The 19,575-nt window shown below is 46.0% G+C and overlaps 1 protein-coding gene across 1 annotated transcript; it reads left to right on the plus strand.

The window, feature by feature from the left end:
- Nucleotides 1-9,317: 9,317 nt before the first annotated feature.
- Nucleotides 9,318-19,298, plus strand: LOC309674024 (acyl-CoA (8-3)-desaturase-like; the record flags this gene model as incomplete). Its single annotated transcript, XM_082485932.1, has 12 exons — nucleotides 9,318-9,595; nucleotides 12,078-12,188; nucleotides 12,482-12,679; nucleotides 13,501-13,602; nucleotides 13,773-13,901; nucleotides 15,393-15,453; nucleotides 15,578-15,654; nucleotides 16,695-16,792; nucleotides 17,133-17,229; nucleotides 17,824-17,903; nucleotides 18,336-18,461; nucleotides 19,247-19,298. Exons 1-12 carry the CDS (start codon nucleotides 9,401-9,403, stop codon nucleotides 19,296-19,298), a joined length of 1,326 nt encoding a protein of 441 aa, XP_082342058.1. The 5' UTR covers nucleotides 9,318-9,400.
- Between the last annotated feature and the right edge of the window lie 277 nt (nucleotides 19,299-19,575).

Raw genomic sequence — 19,575 nt, forward strand, 5'->3', positions numbered from 1 at the left:
CTTCCATACCGCCCAAAATCGCCTGCCGCTGCCTTTATGCCAAGACGTGCTATAGGTTTGCTCTCTTTCTGCCGGGTCTTACGGCTGCTCCAGGACTTCAGCCTATTAAACAGCCTTTTCCTGTGGCGCGGGGTGAGGAAAGTCAGAAACGAAAGGAATGTTTTCCTAAGACTTGCTGGTTTTATTTAGTTTGGTTCAAAATAGACCTCTGACAAGGATAATCAGAAATGTCAGCAAGACGCTCCATTAAGGTGGACCCGAAGCTCGCTGCTTGAGATGGGGGGAAAAGTTTTTACCATGACGCTTTCTGTGCCGAGCCCTCTGAATTCCAGGATTTTAACCCCGGCGGTGTGTCTGCGCAGCGTGTTGGATGCTTTAACCTTTGTAACGCTCAGGGTCTTCCCTCTGTACCCCACTTTTCCCTTTCAACCACACACCTGCAGGCTGCTGTCCTGCTGTTTTTAAGGCAGTATCCATGTGCCCTTATCCTCAGGGCCTTGCACGGATGCGTTCTGATGCGTTCTTCTGTCTGCTGTATCTGGTTTCTCCTAAACTGATTACCATGGGGAAGTGAATCATCCTTTCCTACCCTATTTTTTCACCCTTTGCCTCGTAGCTTTTAGTTTATAACTTTAGAGCCTACTGGGTAACACAGGAGATAAATCATTGACGTGTCCAATAAATATTGTACGCTACATGTGCACCGAGCGCACTCCAGTCAATGCTAACATCACCTCGGGCAGGAGCAACCAGTAACGAGTTTAAGTGGCTTTTGATAAAAAAATGTATCGTTACTGTTGGAAAACGGCTCTGCGGACTCCCTGCTCCACTGGAGAGGGTGTCCAGAAGAGGACAACTGTCTGGAAGACTATGAAAGTCAGCTTTATTTGTTGAGACGTACTGTAGTACTGTCTGCACACCAGAGCTTGGCTGGTGTTGGTCCTTGCGCTGGTCTGGTGGAGGAGAAAGAGGAGAGCGCTGCTTCCAGCTCAGGGATTCCGTGTGTAGAAGAAAATCCCAAGGGAAGTCGGGCTGGCTGTCATATCTGCATTGACTAGTTCTGCATGGCAATGAGTTGCTGCTTTGATTTGTTATCCCAGTGAGAAATCCACCTTTAGTGAATTTAAACTTCTGGTATTTTTCCCCAGTCACCTTTGTGGAACCCCCACGCGGTGGTTCGTGGCCTCCGAGCAGTCTGCGGACCTCAGCTGGAAAATCATTGCGTATAACGATCTATTATTATTTTTTTCAGCTGTAATTTGTAGCGTACCTATCGGATGATGCGAATTACTTTTTAACATTTCCAGTTCTGGTAGCAGTTCAGAACAAAGACCCAGCAACGTCTCTTGCTCTGTTGCTTCTGCAGAGTAAAATCCCGTACAACTGCAAATTGGGGAATCCCAATGATTTTCCTGTTAATAGCAGCCGAAGATCTGCTTCTCTAGTTTCTGTGACCGTGCTGAGAGGGACGGTGGATCTGCTTTGAGCCAGGAGGTTGTACTGTAGCCCTCCAGCTATATTACTTCATAATTCTATACAGAAGAAGACAGCAAAGCTGAAGAACGTAGAGATGTCTAAGAAGGTGGAGAGGGCCACTGGGCCGCACAGAGGAAGGAATAAGAAAACATACTGTAATTGATTATTTTAGGACGCGTTTCTTCAAGCTTCACTAATGATATTGTACTGATAGAAAGTAGGGGGGATCCACTGCAAAGCCAGATTTTTTTGGCAAGGATATTAATTTGCAAATTCATGAAATATTTTCCCTCGTTCGGTGCCCTAATTGAAGGTTGTGTCCTCTATGCCCCCAAATGATCCAAAGCCATGACTTCTTTTGACATGGGGAGATAAAGATACTTATCATTGGTAACTCAACGGTATTATCTGATGGTCATAGTCCATCAGGTGACTGCTCCACAAGAGGAATGTATTAGTGTTATTGAAATTGGTGGTTATTTTGTATACAAGCTTTACCAGTCAGTCCATGGAAGCTCATACTGCAGAACTGATGACTTTAAGCAGGGATAATCCCTGCGGAGCTGGGTACGTACCCAAACGCGGGGCTTGAACGGCGTATTTGCCCGAGCGAGTCCTTCCTCCCAAAAAATGCACTGGTAAGGAGGTGGGTACATTGCGGAATCGGCTCCTGTACCTGTTAAATGGACATAAAAGTAAAGTCTGCGCACTCAACTCCTCATCTGGATGTTTCACGTAGATAATCGTGTAAGAACTTAACGACGAGTCGTTGAAAGGTACCTCTCACAAAAAACCACCCAACCCAGGGCTATCATCATCTCCCAGCACAGCCTGTAACGCTGTCAAGGCTTTCCGCGGCACTTGTTCTCTTATTATTTTTTTTTTTTTTGTGGCTCCTGGAGCACAAACCAGCCCCGGCAACGAGAGGAGAACAGACTCTCTTCTGTGGCCAAGTAGGTGAAAGGCTGAGTTCGTCGCACGGTGTAGCTTTAACAGCACAAAGAGCTTGTGTAAGGGACATAAAAGCCCCGAGTTTAATTGGGTAGTCACGAGACGGGGGTGGGGTGGGGGGCAACGGTGAGAAACAGGAAAGAAAGCATGGAAAAGAGGATATATAGAGAAGGACAAAGGGGAAGAGTTTTTGTAGGGGACACAGATAGAAGGGGTATGTCCGCTTTTCAGGGTAGCGTAGAAAAACGTAAGCTAATGAGTAAGTGAAGGGCATCTCTCTGGGTTAGTGTGGAACGGGGCAAAATCGGGGCAAACTGGTAGTTCGGGTATCTTTACGCTGCGTTGTGCACTGATTTGTTAATATAAAAGAAAGAAACCGAGGCCCTGAGAAAAGTGTTTAAAGAACGTAGTAGAAATCACAATTGTTGAGTTTGTTGTCTCGTCCCTTTATAGAGTTTTATGTAGAAGTCATTAAGACCAGATGAGATTCTTTTAATCTGCCTTGCAGAAAGGGATAGAGTCTCCAATAATACCTGGGGAAGGGGTGCTGGAGCGTGGAGCCTGAGGTGAGGGAACCCTACGGTTAGGTAGGGATGCCGTTGCAGCATCACTTTAATAACAAACATAAACTTCTCCTCCATCCCTTAAGGGCAGACATGAACTCTTCCTTCTTTCTGTCTCTCCCCTGAAACAAATTTCTAGTGCTTGAGGAGCAGTCAGTTCACGGCTCGGAGGAGGAAACATCCTTGCCCATCACCATATAGAACAGACGGGTGCATGAAGGGTGGTGTGGTGCTGCGTATCATCACGAGATATGATTCTGCACCAGAGGAAGCTGATTCAAGCAGAGAGACAGCCAAGACGCTGAAATAACGGGCAGTAATTTACCCAAAGGTAAGCAATAACTACCGTGTATTTCACTGGATGAAGGCTGGATCCTCGGCTTGGGCTTTCAGGATGGAGCGTTCTCCCCCTGAAGAAAGAAAAACCAATAATCGGTTCCATGAGGATATAGAATCACGGAATAGTTTGGGTTGGAAGGGACCTTTAGAGGTCATCCAGCCCAGCGCTCCCTGCCGTGAGCAGGGACATCTTCAACCAGATCAGGGAGCTCAGAGCCCCGTCCAACCTGACCTTGAGTGTTTCCATGTCATAGCTCTTCAAAAGAAGAAGAAACTCCACCTTCTTTGAGCATCTCAAAAACTTGCATGTACCCACACAGAAAATTCCATTTGCCTTTTTCAGTTTCTCCTCGCGTTAATATTTAAAACCGGGATCCCAAGCTACAAGAAAATATCTCAACCTCCTTTCTGTCTGGAGCTCGGGAATAGTGCTTCCATTTTCAAGACCATTTAGGCACCTTAAACCATGTTGTGTTTAGGTCAATGTGAAGCCCTCAAGAAGGTTGGCTTGTTAATAACACTGCTTCTGCGTGACAGTGCACCCAGTTCAGCGATTAATTGTCCCTTACTGGTGCATCTGACTGCTATTGTCCCCTCATTGCCTTTTGTTCTTCTGCCACCCACCAAGAAAGTTTTTAAAGAGCAGATATTTGTACAGCACTCTGTAAAACAGGGTTTTACAAAGCTTTTCGGTATTAAAATAAGAAATGAATAAATAACAACGAGAAAGGAGAGTGATGGTTTGATACCAAACTTAACAGTCTCTTATCACCTTTGGAGTCCTGCTGTGTCTCCACGCCAGTCCCGGTAGAACCATTTTATTGCCATCCAGGTCCTTGAGACTCCTTACTGGGCAAAATGTTGTTTGTGCAAGTGCATTTGTTAATTTGGATGTTTAGTTACAGCTGCAGGAAGACTGGGGACGGGGGGGATTCGGGATGAAACATGGGTACAGAATATGCAATGCTAAAGTGCAAGAACATCCCCCCCCCCCCCCAAAAAAAAAAGATTTCCACTGTTGATTAACATGTTCTGAGTCTATCATCTGTAATGTTTTGCGGATACAAAAAGAAAAAATAAAAATCAGGAAATGACTTGTTTATGGAGTGGGAGTACCCCTGGAGAGAGGAAATACCAGAACCGATTGATTTTCAGTCTAGGAGAGACCTGTAAAACAAAACCCAATACATACTCTTGAAGTCAAAAACCAGACAAATTAAACTTTTAAGGCTCAAAATGTTAATAGTTAAGCAGAATATATGCTAAGATTATTAATGCATTATTTTCAAGTCAAGCCTACATGCTTTCCTGAAGCACACATTTTAATCCAATGCTGCTTATTGCAGGAAATAAACTATTTTTTGTTCCTTATCATGTAGAACATTAGACCATTAAAAACCCCCTGACCTTTAAAAATCTGTGAAAAGGAAAAAATATTTATGTCTTGGAGCCGCTGTTAAATCTTCTTCATAGTTCCATTACATCTGAGTGTAACTTTAAACAGAAAAATGTCTCTTGAAAACCATAGTTTTCGACATTATTTCTTTTCAGCTATTCTGTATGGTGTTGGTCACTTTGCTTCCTCTTCTGATACGTGGCACGTGATCACGTGCTACTAGAGTTGGCTAATTAAGTCGATATATTTAAAGCGAAGACAAAATGCCATCAAAGATGCGTTTGCTATTCTTTTACTCGGACATATTCTCGCATCTTGAGCTGGCGGCACTTCTCGCGGTCGTGGGAGAGCGGCTGAGAGCCGACTAACTTTACAAGGCAATCAACCAACCAACAAACAAACAGAAATTCCCATTGTGCTGCCGTTCGCTGGCACGGATTTTGCATTCCGCAGTGGATCTCGGGTTGGCCGTGTGGGATTATCGGGGTCAGGGCACAAACCGGTGGGGATGCCAAGGCAGCGGAGTACATAATCACACTTGTTTAGCAGAGAAAGCAGCAGACGCTGCAAGTACCCATCGGGACAAGAAGAAGGAGAGAAAGGCTCTGTTCTTAACGCTGCCTCGTCAGTATAATCTCATCCGTAACATTTTGTAATGAAAAGTCCATCCTACTGATGTTCCCCTGTCACCAGCGGATTCTTTCCTTTTCTCTTCACTCAAACTTTGCTTTGAAACATAAAAAAAAACTCTAAAAAAAATCACTGCCTTGCTCCCTCAGTTACTAATCTTAATTTACATCTTCTAGAGGACAAAAAAAAAAATATGCTTATTTTTATCTCTGCAAACCCATCCCTTATGGATAGTGATTCCTGGTTGCTTTTCCTGGCTTTTTTCCTCCCAAATCCCAATCCTCCGCCGGTAGTCTGCATTATAACGTATTCATTCTTTCCCTCTGTCTTGTATAATTTTTGCATCTAAGTTTTAGCAGTCAGTTGTTAGGGCAGAGTACCGGAGCAATTACTCCATGCAGATAATGTGGGCTGAAGAAACACCGTTTATATGCAAAACCAAGAATTCATTGTCGGTATAAAGTGTTAGCAATCCAAACAAATAGTTCCAGGTACAATACCAACTCATTCAGTCCGAATTATTCAACTATTACGGCAAATTCCCAATAATGCAGCAGTTGAGAAGAATAAAGGAAATATTTCCAGGATCAACCCCTTTTTTCTGGTGTTACGCTGATCCTTCCAAGGCACCGCCTGAGCCTGCTGCGGCAGTGGTGTTACAGTGAGATCTCAAGAGTTTCAAGCTCTTCCCTGCGAGGAATATGATGCTAAAATTGGTGGTTTCCTCCCGCCCGTGCTTCATCAGCGTAGGTGTTTTAATTGCAGCGGCGACCAAGTAAGTCTGCGTCTTGTCCCGTGCACCCTGCATCCGGCATCTTAAGCTTTCCTTGGGCAGAACAAAAGCCAAGAACTGATTCTTCTTCTTAGACTTTGCTGGTTTGAACTGTTTTTCAGCGCGGTAGTTCTCTTTGAAAATCTCTTCTTTTCTACAGGCCTGGTCCTCACCATCAATTATTGTAACTCATTTTGCCCTGCTTCAAGACGGTAAAATAAAGGCCGCCATCCTTTCGGTCCATCTCCTCTATTTCTCTGGTTTGGTCACCAGATGCCCGGGTACGTAGTACTCCCTCATCACTCAGGTCACTTAGGTATTTGAAAGTATGTTACAGCCAAATCATGGTAGCGACATCAGGAGTTTTAATACATTTTCTCCGACTTTGGATGATCTCCAGTCATCCGGGATGCTACGAATGAATCGCGGCCAGATCAGAAGACTGAATCAGAGAGTCATATCTCTTATCTCCCCTGGGCTTTTCGGTGACCCCCGATAGCTTAGGAAGCTGGGTCACAGCTGGATCACGACAAGAAGGAGAAACGGAGAATGGAGCAGTGGAGGTAAAACAAGGAGTCAGAACGCTGACGAGAAGAAATGCTGTCGGAAGAGCAGAGCAGCCAGGTCTGGTTTTACCTAATTAATTGTCTTCCAGCAAACATTGACTCTCTGTTAATGCCAACAGCCGCAGCTGGATGCAGGATGCTCGCGAGTGGAGAAGGGCAGCTGGTTTTCCCTTGCGGTCTTTATTACAAAGACATCATCCTTGCCTCCCTGAGACCCACTGAGATCCTGAGTGTGGCAACTGCAGGAGAAGCAACCGCTGTTGACAAGTGGCAGCTTGGAGCAGGGCACCAAAACCTTCACTCCTCGGAGGTGGATGATTCAAGTAGCCTCCCTAATGTCTTATCTTGGGCTGAATCATCCACTGAGGGGGAAAAGAAATAGAGCCACAGATTTTATATGGGAAGCAGCTTTGAAAGTAATTCCAAGGGCTGTTGTGTAATTTGCCTGGGAAAATCCGTTAATGAGGTGTGAACATCCCTTACAGCTTCTGGTGCTGCTGAAATGAGAGGAGGCATATGAGGGGAACAAGGCTGCAGTTTATCAATCTCAGTGGTGCTTTTTGGCTATTATTAAGATCCCTTAAAACAAGTTTCCATGGGTTTAATTTGTGTAGGAAGATCAACTTTTGTGTTTTTTTTTTTTAATGTGGTATATGGGAAAAAGAAAAATAAGCATTTCCCCCTCTATTCATGATGAAAAGTCAAACTGAAAATATCAGCTAAATTTAGGACAATTGTTCTTTTGTGCAATAGACAATCAGAAAAAAAAAAAAAAAACAGAAATTGAAATAATTACTGAGCCATTCTGAATATAGTTGCTAAATTTAAAAAGATGCAAAACATTATTTAATAATGTCTTTTATGGTTATGTTTGTGAGGTGGTCAACAGGCAACATACAAAGCAAGTTGAGTTTTGCTGAGGTCGGGAGAGAGCCTTTTCTTTCACGGACGACAGCGCAAACGAGTAGAAGCAGGGATGCCCTACTCCATGCGTTAGCTGTGGCATCGCTAAAGGGAAGGAAATAAAAGATGTTCGATCCAGTGTTTCGCAGGCATAGAATTCCAAGCTAGAAAGATGGGACGTAGCAATCAGGTGATGTTCAGAACAAGAAGGGATGCAGTCTGGTGGCTCTTTGTTTCTATGGTTACGTTCAACTGGAATTGCTGTAACTAGGTCAGATCGGAAGGTGTGGATGAAAACAAAGAAATTGGGAATCCGTAATGAGGGTTCAGAGGGAAGACTGTTGCTACCCGGGAGAGCTGAATGTGGAGAGAGGCATTATAATGTACATTTCTAACGTGTATGTATGAAGTCCCGCACAGATGGATCTGTCTGGTTTAGCACCATTCGCTCTTCTAGCATTATTTGGTACTCCGTTGTATGAAAAAATCATCTGCAGACCACCATCAAGCAGACACAGAATGTGATATACCTGCGGTGACACCTTTCCCCCCTCTGGCTGCACATGCCGGCAGCAGCCATAGGAACAGACGAGGCCGTGGCAGCTGAGAGGTGGGAGAGATGGAAGAGCTGGGGGGATCTGCCGGAAAGGGGAAACAAAACCAAGGGCAGGGAAGATGAGGCATCCTCAGCCCAGAAGTGAGGAGAAACAGGTTGTAAAAGCCGTCTGAGAAGCAGCAGCTTGGGTGCGAATTGCATTGCAGAGCCTACGCATTGTTCCTCTGTCGATGGCTCGGATCCTTGGCCTTTTCTGCTTTCTCCCAATCTGGTTCATGATATAATTTTCCAGGTTGTGTCTTCACCTGGCACCTAACACGGGCCACCAAGCCTTCGTCCTTCCCATCGTGGGACAGCCGCTTGGTGCGTTGATCCCTTTCCCATGTTTCTTGCCTCCCCAGTGCAGGACTGGGCATTTGCTGATGCTGAACTCCGCGATGCTGTCCTCAGCCCACCCCACCTTTCCTGCCCTCCCCCGTTCCATACCACCAGCGAATCTATATAACGGCGCGTTTATGCCGTTTCCCTGGTTGGAAGTGAAGGCGTTCAAACAGCCCTGGCACCAGCACCCACACCTTGAGGAACGCAGCTTGTAACCGGCTACTTTTTGAGCGAGCCGAGATGATGAGGTCTACAGGGTGTCCTCAAATATGTCCCAAATAACTCCGTCCTGTGCCTATGGCTGCACCAGCGGTATATTACAGCCTGTAACTTATCACGGTCTGGACAGCGGGCGATGCCAGGCAGCTGCCTGTTGCGGGGGCCCCAAGTTTCCTCCTTTTCCGTGATTTCCATCACTCAACCCAACCCCAGGCGGGCGCCTCCGCCGGCCGCATCCCCAGAGCGCCGCATTCCCGCAGCGCACCGCGACTGCCCGCGGCGCCGCTGCCGGCGCTCCCCTGCCGGCCAGGGGGCGGGCGCAAAGCGAGCGGGACCCAATAGGCGTGGGGGAATGGAGGGAGGGGCGTGGCTTGAGGGCGCGGGGAGCCAATGGGAGGGCGGGTTTTCAAGAGGAGGTTGGGAAGGAGCGGTGAGGCCGAGTTGAGCCGAACCGAACCCAGCCGAGGAGAGCCGAACCCAACCGAGCGGAGCCGAACCCAGCCGAGCGGAGCCGAACCCAGCCGAGCGGAGCCGAACCCAGCCGAGCGGAGCCGAACCTAGCCGAGCGGAGCCGAACCTAGCCGAGCGGAGCCGAACCTAGCCGAGCGGAGCCGAACCGAGCTGAGGGGAGCCGAACCGAGCCCAGTCATGGAGGAGCCCGCGGCCGGGAGGGCCCTGCGGCGCTTCACCTGGGAGGAGATCGGGGAGCGGAACGGGCGGGGGCCGGCGCCGCAGGAGCGGTGGCTGGTGATCGAGAGGAAGGTGTACGACATCAGCCGCTTCTGCCGCCGGCACCCGGGGGGCTCCCGGGTGATCAGCCACTACGCCGGGCAGGACGCCACGGTGAGGGGCGGGGGGGGGAGGAATGGGGGGGGGTTCCGGCGGGGTGTCCCGGGGGTGGGAGGGGGATGCTCGGGGCAGGGACACAGCCGGGGGTCCCGGGTGACTGGTTTTTCCAAGGTAACGTTTCTGAAGGTGCAGCTAAATAGGGTGTCCATAACCGGGCATAAATCTGCGGGGGACACACACCCCCCCAATAATTTTGCACGTATGCATTAAATAAGAATATTCCTGTCTTTATACACGTATAGCCACAGGCCAGAGCTGACCAGAAACTCCCAAGGTATTGGTGGTGATACTGGTGTGTGTAGATAGACTTATTTTTTTTGCGTGTATATGAACACATTCCGCCGCCTCTCACTTTAAAAACCCAGCGCGGTGTTTGCGAGAGATGGAACTAGTGCAAAATATTACTGAAAGCCGTATTTCAGCCTTAAAAAAAAAAAAAAAATATATATATATATATATAAAATCAGGTCTGAATGCCAATGGTAATTACAAAGTGGAACAAACGTTTGAATTGGCAGCAGGGTGTGGGGTGAGTTTGTCACCATCCTTCATCTCCTTATGCTTTTCACACAAGAAAACACGTTTTTCCAAATGTAAGTATTTAGACCCAAGGGCGGGTATGGGATGGTGAAGCTACCTCTAGATTGGACTATATTTCAGTCCACTTTTATCCCGGAGCAGAAAGGAACTTGAGTTCTGGTGCTTTCCTTCACTTTTATTGTGTGCGTATAACATAAAGCTGACGATAATAAGTGGATTTGCACATGATTCATGAGGTGAGGATGCGCACGTGCGTTTTCAAAGCCCCGTTGGAGTTGTGCGATCGAAACGGTCGGTCGCAGTGACCAACGCGTCGGGCTGAACACAGTTCGATGGTCACATTTCAGCCAACTGCATTATTTCGGCATTATCATCTGCGTCGCTGCTGGGTGCAACCGAACTGCTGACCGCTCAGGAACCCGAGCCAAGTAAATTCCAGTTTTTCTAATAGTTTTGTCCTGGAAGTGAAAAGAATCAGGCTCCTCAAAAACGGGAGGAGGGGGGAGGAAAGTAGAGAAAGAACACTTTTAGTTTGCTGAATGCCACTAGAGTGTTCTGATTTCTAGAAGGTGCAATCAGAGGTCCCTTAACCTCCGGTTAGGATTGCACTGCCAGATTTTACAGCTTCCATGGAAAGGATTGGTCTAAACGTGTGGTACCATCCTCCTCTGATCTGCCCACATACTCCTCCCCATTTTTTTTCCTCTTCCAATGAGAACACACAAATGTGCACTCCCCTCTCCTGTTTCCCTCCTTTATTCACTTAAGCCTGAGGGGAGAGGATGCTCCATCTGAAGTACAACAGGGCTGAGCCAGAGCTGGCAACATAAGCTGTTTTTTTTAACCCCTTTCTTGACTAGAAATCTTTTAAAAGGACAATCTATTTTAAAAGCATGCAATGATGAGCTAGTAATGATAGCGCTGAACAGGGCATGGTGCCAGAGGCTTCCAAACTGATGCACAGTGGGCAAATATTGTCTCATAAAGGGAAAAGCATCCTTAGGCTGAGGGAGATTGTAAAGTATATGCTAATTTGGACACTCAGGAGAGAAATATGCAAACGGAAGTAAATGGGAGATCTTCAGTAGGAAGTAGATGTCAAACTGCCATGGGTGCCCAGGGGCTTTGTAATCTAAATGCAGTGATAGAATCTATAGTGATAACAATCACTAGTGATTTTTTTCACCTGCCTGCCTGGTTGCCACAGAGATTGATGTTACATTTAAAAGATAAAAGTAACTGATTTCCCTAACAGGGATCTTTTGAATGGTAAGGAGGAAAAATAAAGGCCTTTTCATGGAACTTTTCAGAGACATGGAGGGGAACCAGATGGGGAAGAGGAGGCAGGTAGCAAGAAAACAGAAGATGTGGCATGGTGGGCACTGGGGATTGCCAAGGAAGCATATTTGGAACAACGTGAGGCTTTTGAGAGACTAGTGTGGGTCACGAGAAGTTGCCATCACCTGTCTGTGTCCTGCTTGTCCCATTGTTTTTCCCAGTTCAGCTAGCTGATTCAGTTTTTGTGCTACCATTTTGTCCTTCTCCCTAGTTAGACTTTCATTTCAGGATATGGGGCCTGAGGAAAAATAAGGTGGAAGCTAAAGACAGAATAGAGACAGAGTTGTTGGGATGATATATCTTGAAGTTCATCGGGATATGAAATTTTCAGATTCAGAAGTAAGAGGGGAGTGAGCCTGTATTTCTTGGTGACCTGTACTTAACAGCATCTCGATACAAAATGGTACAGAGAATTCAGCCTCAAATGATCATCTATGGTGTGAAGAAAGCAGTAAGATTTGTGGCAGTAAAGTCTGGTTCAGCCAGCTCCATTAGTTGGGTTGCTTTCTGCTGAATCCAGGATACCGTGAAATATATTTCTTTTGCTGCCACCTGGACAATCGTTTTTCTTCATCCTGTTCCTATATCTGTATTACAGGATCCTTTCGTAGCATTTCATCTTGACAAGACACTAGTAAGAAAGTACATGAGCCCACTCTTGATTGGGGAACTGGCACCAGATCAACCCAGCTTTGAGCCCAGCAAGAATGTAAGTATCTTCAAAACTTGGTATTTGGGTTGAAATAGTGCTATTTGACTTCTCTTACTGGCAGCCAGAATTCCCTGTACATCAAATGATAGGATCTCCCGGAACCACTGTGTTGGTCTGAAGCTTCCCCTTGACTTCGTGTCATTATTCGTAGTCTTAGTGAAGATTTGTCTCCAGGTGATCCTCAGCTTTTCCCCATTGCCACAGTAGCTCCTTGAGAGGGGGGAACTGAGCTCCTCTTTGGGTTCCTGAGGCATTTTCAGACGAGCAGATACTCTTGGATCTCCCCACAGAAAAAGCTGGTAGAAGATTTCCGTGAACTCCGTGCAACCGTTGAGAAGATGGGGCTTCTCAACCCCAACCGCACCTTTTTCATGCTGTATCTCTGTCACATCTTGGTGTTGGATATTGCAGCCTGGCTCACCATCTGGTATTTTGGAGCATCCACAGTGCCTTTCCTTTTCTCTGCAGTGCTTCTAGGCACTGTCCAGGTAAGCAGCTAGGCAAAAAAGAAGCCAAGAAACACCAAAAGCCAACCCTTTGAGACTTAGATGCTCATTGCCATAAGCACAGGAAGATCTGTGTGAAGATCTTTGTGGACTTCCCAAAATCCTGCTTCTCCCTGGGTTCCACCAAAGGGACAAAATTACAGTGCTGCAACATGCTGCTTTGGCAGAACAGGCTTTGCCCTGCTTTTTCCTTCCCATAGTCTGTCAAAGCTCTCCTTATTCCCAGCCTTCTCCATACAATGAGAGCCATGCTACGCTTCTGAGGTCCCTTGTGCCAGAACTCCAAGGCACTGTGCAGGGGCCAAACCACCGTGTTCCCATGGGAACTTGCAGCGAGTTAGAGGAGCGGGCAGAGCAGCTCTCAAAGCCCCAGCTATTTCTCCTGTGGCCAGATGATCCCCTCGGAATTACAAGTACTTGGAGGAGGCAGCAGCAAGCTGCTCCTTAAAGGAGACTTTGTTGCTGATTTCAGTGCAGTTTTGTAAGAGAATAAATGCTGTTTCTGAGCTCTATGACTTTTTTTTTTTTTTTTCATTTTTTTCCTTCCTCATGAAAACGACTGTCTGGGACTAAAAGTCATTAGGCAAAGTCTGGACTGCCCTACCGTATAGTAAAAGAGAAGGGTTTGGATTGGCTCTCAGTAGTGGAAATGCTCTCGCGATCTAGGGGTGTGTTGCAAGGAGCGTGGGAGTGGGAGTAGAGAAAGCCCTTTTCTGATGCAGAGCCTCCTGACTCTTCCTTTTCCCCAGCAGCACTGTTGTTTTTTGGTTGTTCTGTTTTGTTTTGCTTTATTTTAATTCCAGGCGCAGGCTGGCTGGCTCCAGCATGATTTTGGACACCTTTCAGTCTTTAGCAAGTCCAAATGGAACCACTGGGTGCACAAGTTCGTGATCGGCCATCTGAAGGTGGGCATTCAGTGCTGAGGGGGACTGCTAGAGCCTTGCCTGGGATGCTCTGCAGTCAAAATCAATCTCAGTATAAGAAGAAAGCAAATACAAGGAACTACTGGGGAGGGAGGACTAAGGGCAGAAGATACAACTTCTTTACAGCACTCTCTTCTCACCCCTTCCTGCAGGGAGCACCAGCCAGCTGGTGGAATCACCTTCACTTCCAACACCACGCTAAACCCAACTGCTTCCGAAAGGACCCTGACGTTAACATGCACCCCTTATTTTTTGCTTTGGGAAAAACACTCTCTGTAGAGGTGAGACCTGGTGAAGGCTGGGAGGTTACAGCACTAGGATTCAAATTTGGAAAGCTGCAGAGAGCTTGGAGACTAGTGACCAGTTGGTTTGGTCAGTGAGCTGTCTCTGTAATTCAGGAATTTAGAGAAGGTGCAGCTTGGCATTAACAGCCTTTGAAAACAAGAAGATAAAAGAGCCTGATGCATCACTAGCTTCCATATGCTTAATGTTGCAACTGGTGTTTTAATATTTTTTGTCCTAATGCAGTCTCGCTATGGGTTGATACTTTCCAAATTTATCCTGAAGGTTTAAAACAAACCACCAAAACTGCTTCTGTAAAATGAGAAGTACGTCCAGAAAATGGTTTGAGTTGAGCTGCTATTTTATATAGTGCTACTTTGCCTTCCACTAGTCCCTAATATTTCTTAGTAATACTTCAATACTTCTGAGATTTTTATATTTTTAAAATTTCAATAAAAGTTATTGTTGCTACCTTTTAAAATAAGAATGAAATACTTGTCACGATTACAAGTTCATATTTCTCTGATGAGAGACTTGCAGTTGTATGAAGATGAGATTGCAAGTTATTCTCTTTACAAGATCAGCTTTGACTCATTGTAGTGTTTTGGGAAATGAAGCACCGGGTGACATGCAAGGACTAACTGGAACATTTACAATTACTGATCAAAGAAGCTATTTCAGCAGTCTCAGTCTAACAGTGGGTGTCAGCCTGGGTCCCATCTGGAGTCCAGCTCTATTTCTGATACAACCCTGAAGTTAATTGAACGGCTTTAGCCTGTCCTTTTTTAAAAAAACAGTTACATAAATTGGTAGTGTCACCTGGCTTAAATGCTCTGATTTGCATTGAAATGAAGGGAGGGCTGCTATTTGAAATTGGTTTGGACATGTCCAGGGATATAATGGAGTTCCTCAAGGCAGTCAGTGACAGAATCTGTCACGTTTATACAGTGAACACTGAAAAATTAGCAGTCTCAGAGGGAGGATAATCTATTCACTCCTGTTCCTGTGGACGCGTTTTAATGTCTGGGTGCTCATTTCTCTGCTTTGGAGATTAATTCCAAGTAGGCGGGAGTTCTACACGACTTTACTAATAGTATCACAGGTTTTCTTTTTTTTTTTTTTTCTGAGGCTGTATTGGCAGCAAACTGTTCTCAGTGCCTCACGTGGTTTTTGATTTAAGTGTTGTTAGGCAACTGTGCCCTCTGTAGGTAAAGAGCTTCCAGTGCACATTGCTGTTCGTGGTGCAAGGGACTACCCAGCCTTTTCTGCATCCGAGGCAGGGATGAAACCTTATCAGAGCAGTCAGAGACTAAAGTCCCAGGGTATGATGAAGCCGATGGCTTGGTGGAAGCTGGCATGGTTTGATAGGACATCTCTCTCAAAGGTTAGGAGGTATCTAAGTATGCATTTCTTCTAAAGCATAGGTGGGAGTGTACGCACAGATTTCTTTAGCTGTCTTAATGGCCTGAGTAATTTGTTTATTTTGACAGCTTGGTCTACAAAAGAAGAAATTCATGCCTTATAACCACCAGCACAAGTACTTCTTCATCAGTGAGTAACCCTACCCTTTCGCAGTTCTATGGACAGCATTCACTCAGCCCCTTCCTTTTCCAGCCCATCTCACTGGGATGAAAGGGCATGGTTAACGTCTCTGCAACTTGTTTCTCCACTCTAGTCGGTCCCCCAGCTCTGGTGCCTCTTTACTTCCAGTGGTACATATTCTACTTTGTGATACAGCGGAAACAGTGGGTGGTAAGTCAGCTCCAAGTTGCCAGTGGTGACTTCTCCTTGTTTTACAGATACGTTTCAGTGCGAGAAATTACTAGGAGGAACCATGAGCTGTGTATCTCTGTGGCACGGGGTGTGGGTATACGGTCTGGGAAATTATGTCTCTGGTGTTCTGCCTCAGACCAGGGTGTGTGAGTGTCTGGAAGCATTCCTGCTTCTGCAGAGTTGATGTTCATACAGAACTTGTCCTTCAGGTAGCGTGAGAGTCTAGTTTAAGGTAGAAGTGGTCATTCTGGCCGCTCTTTTTTGTTTTCCCAAACCAATACAATAAAAACTTCTGGGCATAGGAAAAGGGGAAAAGAAGAAGAAAATGGGGGTGGGTGGAGGTGGATTCAGTGTGACTCCATTTTGCAAAATGATATGTTAAAAATCAAGTAGCTTTCAGGTAGCCTGAAATCTGAGTCCACACAGTTCATTGGGAAGCAGAATAGGGCATGTGTAGTAGACTTTCAGAGTTGTTAGGAAGATAGTTTGTCAGGGGAAAATCTAGGACTTTGAGGAATAACATGGCTTTTGGAGACTTCAGAAAAAATGCAGGAAAAAAAGATGTCTGTTCTCTGAGATGTGGGGGTTAGAGACAGGGCATCTTGCTGTTTTGTTCTTGCCTGGAAGGTGGGACAGTCAGGAGAAAACGAACATGAGGGAAAGAAAAGATTGCAAGAAATGTGAAGGGGAACAAAAAAGATAAGGTGGAGGTAAACCAGAGCTCTTTATTCTTTCAGTTGGCTAAGTTTTTGGTTTTCTCGCTGCTTGCTTTCTCTTTAGATCCAGAGGAAAACGCCATGCTTTACAGCATGTCCTCTGTAGTGTTTGCCCTGCGCTGGGCTCATAAGACCAGGATAATTCCTGAGCACAGGAATGGCTGGGGAGTGGCTGTGTGTCAGTTCTATCAGTGGAAGATATTAGGGGAGATTTTAAAGGGAGTGCCACGTAGAGTGGATGGTAAATTCAGAAGCCAGTAATTCTTCCTTTTAATGAAGTTTTATCTGTTCACTATACTGCAGGACCTGGCCTGGATGCTGAGCTTCTACATCCGATTCTTTCTCACCTACTTGCCCTTACTGGGGGTGAAGGGTATCCTGGGGCTTCATCTGTTAGTCAGGTATCATCATTCCACTTGTAATTCCTCCATATTTTCTTTACCCAGTTTACATCGATCCTGTGTGTCAGCTTTTCTTCAGCCTTCTGGTTATCTTTCTCATGGCTCCTTATTCTTGTGTCTCCTCATGCCTTTCAGCAAGACAGACATGGTTGTCTGTCAGGCATGTGTCTTTAGAAGGTAGAAGGTGTGTGTAGGTCTGATCTGCTGAGCAGATGTTTGAGGTTCCTGGTGTTCATTTTGTCAAGCAACGACTAGCTTGTATGTGTACAAGTGTTTGTACTGACTCGTTACCGCATCGGTGTGAGATCAGTGATGGTTTTGTGTGTGTTTATGTGCACAGGTTTATAGAGAGTAACTGGTTTGTCTGGATTACACAAATGAATCACATCCCGATGCATATCGATTATGATAAGAATGTGGACTGGTTCTCTACCCAGGTAAGACCTTCTTTCCAGAGACCTGTGGCTTTGAAAGGGAGAAGTTACAGTTCTGGGTGCATAATGCCCCAGAGAGCTGATCGCAGAAGCGATGGGAACTGCGAGAGGAAATCATAAGCAGCTTGTCCTCACTGTGTGAAGCGAGCGATTAGTGCAAAGAAAGAAGGTGCAGAAGTGGGATGGAGGCTTCAAATGCTGAGCACAGATGCCTCAAGGAAAATAATTAGAGGTGCTACAATGCTCTTCAGATAGAGAGCTTTCTGTGCATGAAGGATGCAAACCTCTCTTCTGTGCTCTGTTTTAGTTTAGTTCTGAAGTCATTACACGCTTTTTTAAGTGAGGGAGGTGAAAGTCGTGGTTGTTGTGGTTTATCTCACTGAGGAAGTCAAGTCTGTTCTCCTAAATTGTGTCCCTGACAATCGTATATCACAGCATTGCCATCTCATGTTGACGGGAGATAGCTCTTGGAGTTGCTGTATTCAGCCAGAAGGCATGTGATGATTAGGAAGTCATACCTGCTTACTGTTGTGTTTGGCACGTGTAAGAGAAGGGGTATTCCTAAACCAACACAAATATTACTGTTTTTTCTTTCAGCTCCAGGCAACCTGTAATGTTCATCAGTCCTTTTTCAATGACTGGTTTAGTGGACATCTGAACTTCCAAATTGAGCACCAGTGAGTTGAAGCATGGGTCGGGGCTGTGAGGGAATTTCAAGGAGCACTAGTTACACTAGGTGTGAAGAGCCTACAAAATCCCTGTCTCTTTATCAGCTAATGCAAGAACAAAAGATAATGTGGGTAAATTTTATGCTTTTTGTAATGGGGATGGAATGGGAACTCCAAGTGATGGGTCAGAAAATTTTTGGAGCGCTGGTGAGCACCAACACCACTTCAGATATGAGTAGTATGGCACAGGAATGAGAATTGCCAGTGTCCTGCTTAGTAGAGATACTGAGTGAAGTGACATGAGAGCAACTGCTACAGAGGACTAATGGCTATGGGCACGAGGGGGGATTGAGGCTCTCCCAGGCTCAGGCACAGAAAAGGGGCAGGAATTCTGTGGGGTGATGACGGATGCCATTGAATCACCATATTCTTCTCCCGCAGCCTTTTTCCTACGATGCCTCGACACAACTACTGGAAGGTGGCCCCTTTGGTGAAGTCCCTGTGTGCCAAACACGGTATCGAGTACCAGTGCAAGCCATTGCTCACCGCCTTTGCAGACATAGTGCAGTACGTATCAACCTGCTGCATTCCCCAGGTGAAAGGTTTTCCAGTATTACGGAGTGAACAAGCGATGGACATGGGAAGGGGAGGGGCAGCCAGCTTGGATCACAGAAGTTCTGTGAAGGGCTGTAGATAGTATAGATGACTACGAAAGGGATTGGAAAACTGTTCAGCCATGGTGCTGGTTTCAGTAGCAGCAGACAGAAGGTGTCAGTAAGAATGACATAATGGAGAGCTCCTTTTCTTCAACTTTGAAGAGTCAGAGGTCAGTAGGATGCCAGGTCTGACGCCTCTGTCTGAGTATGCTCCAGGGAAAGAGGTGTTTTCATAAACATGAGTCTGAACTGTCCTTCATTCTTTCTTCTTTCTTCCTTTCTTCCCCTCCTTGCCCCCCAGATATTTCTTATTCCACTGAAAAGTCATGTGGCTCTCTTCTGCCATGGTTGCTTCTTTTGTTTTCATTCTAATTAAGCTGTTTGTTTTAGCCTTCCAGTCTTTGTCTGATGTAGCCCCAGTGGTTTGGGTCTTCTTCATCTTTCCAAGGAGCTGTGGTCTACACTGCCTTGCCTCTGAAGATCTCTGAGCAACCTGATCTAGTTGAAGATGTCCCTGCTCGTTGCAGGAGGGTTGGACTAGATGGCCTTTAAAGGTCCTGTCCAACTCAAACCGTTCTATGATTCTATGATCTCCTTTGCTTACTATGGAGGGGATTTTTTTCCCACAAGGCTCTGTTCCCTGGACACCGTGTTTCATTACGTTGTTTCTAAGGAAATGTGGTTCTCTCTTGGCAGCTCTTTGAAAGATTCAGGGGAGCTGTGGCTTGATGCCTATCTACATAAATAAGAAGTCGTGGATTCTTACAGAGGAATTCCCCACCCTTGTTGCCTCCTGTGGTGATCACCATGAAGACACTGCACAGAGGAGAGCGAGCTGGCTAAGCCAGAGATGGGGAGGTGGTGCCACTTAATTCCATTGATGAATGTGATTAATGTGATTTTTTTAAAAAGATACGTTTCTTAAATCTTCTTGTGCTTCTTTCATTCCTCTTCTCTGGTGCTGGGTTACAGGGAAAAGCTGAATGGAGGAGGTTATGTTCCACCAAGCTGGAGGCAGCGTTGGG

The sequence above is a fragment of the Vanellus vanellus genome, assembly GCF_965231255.1.
Source record: "Vanellus vanellus genome assembly, chromosome: 6".
Lineage (NCBI taxonomy): Eukaryota > Metazoa > Chordata > Aves > Charadriiformes > Charadriidae > Vanellus > Vanellus vanellus.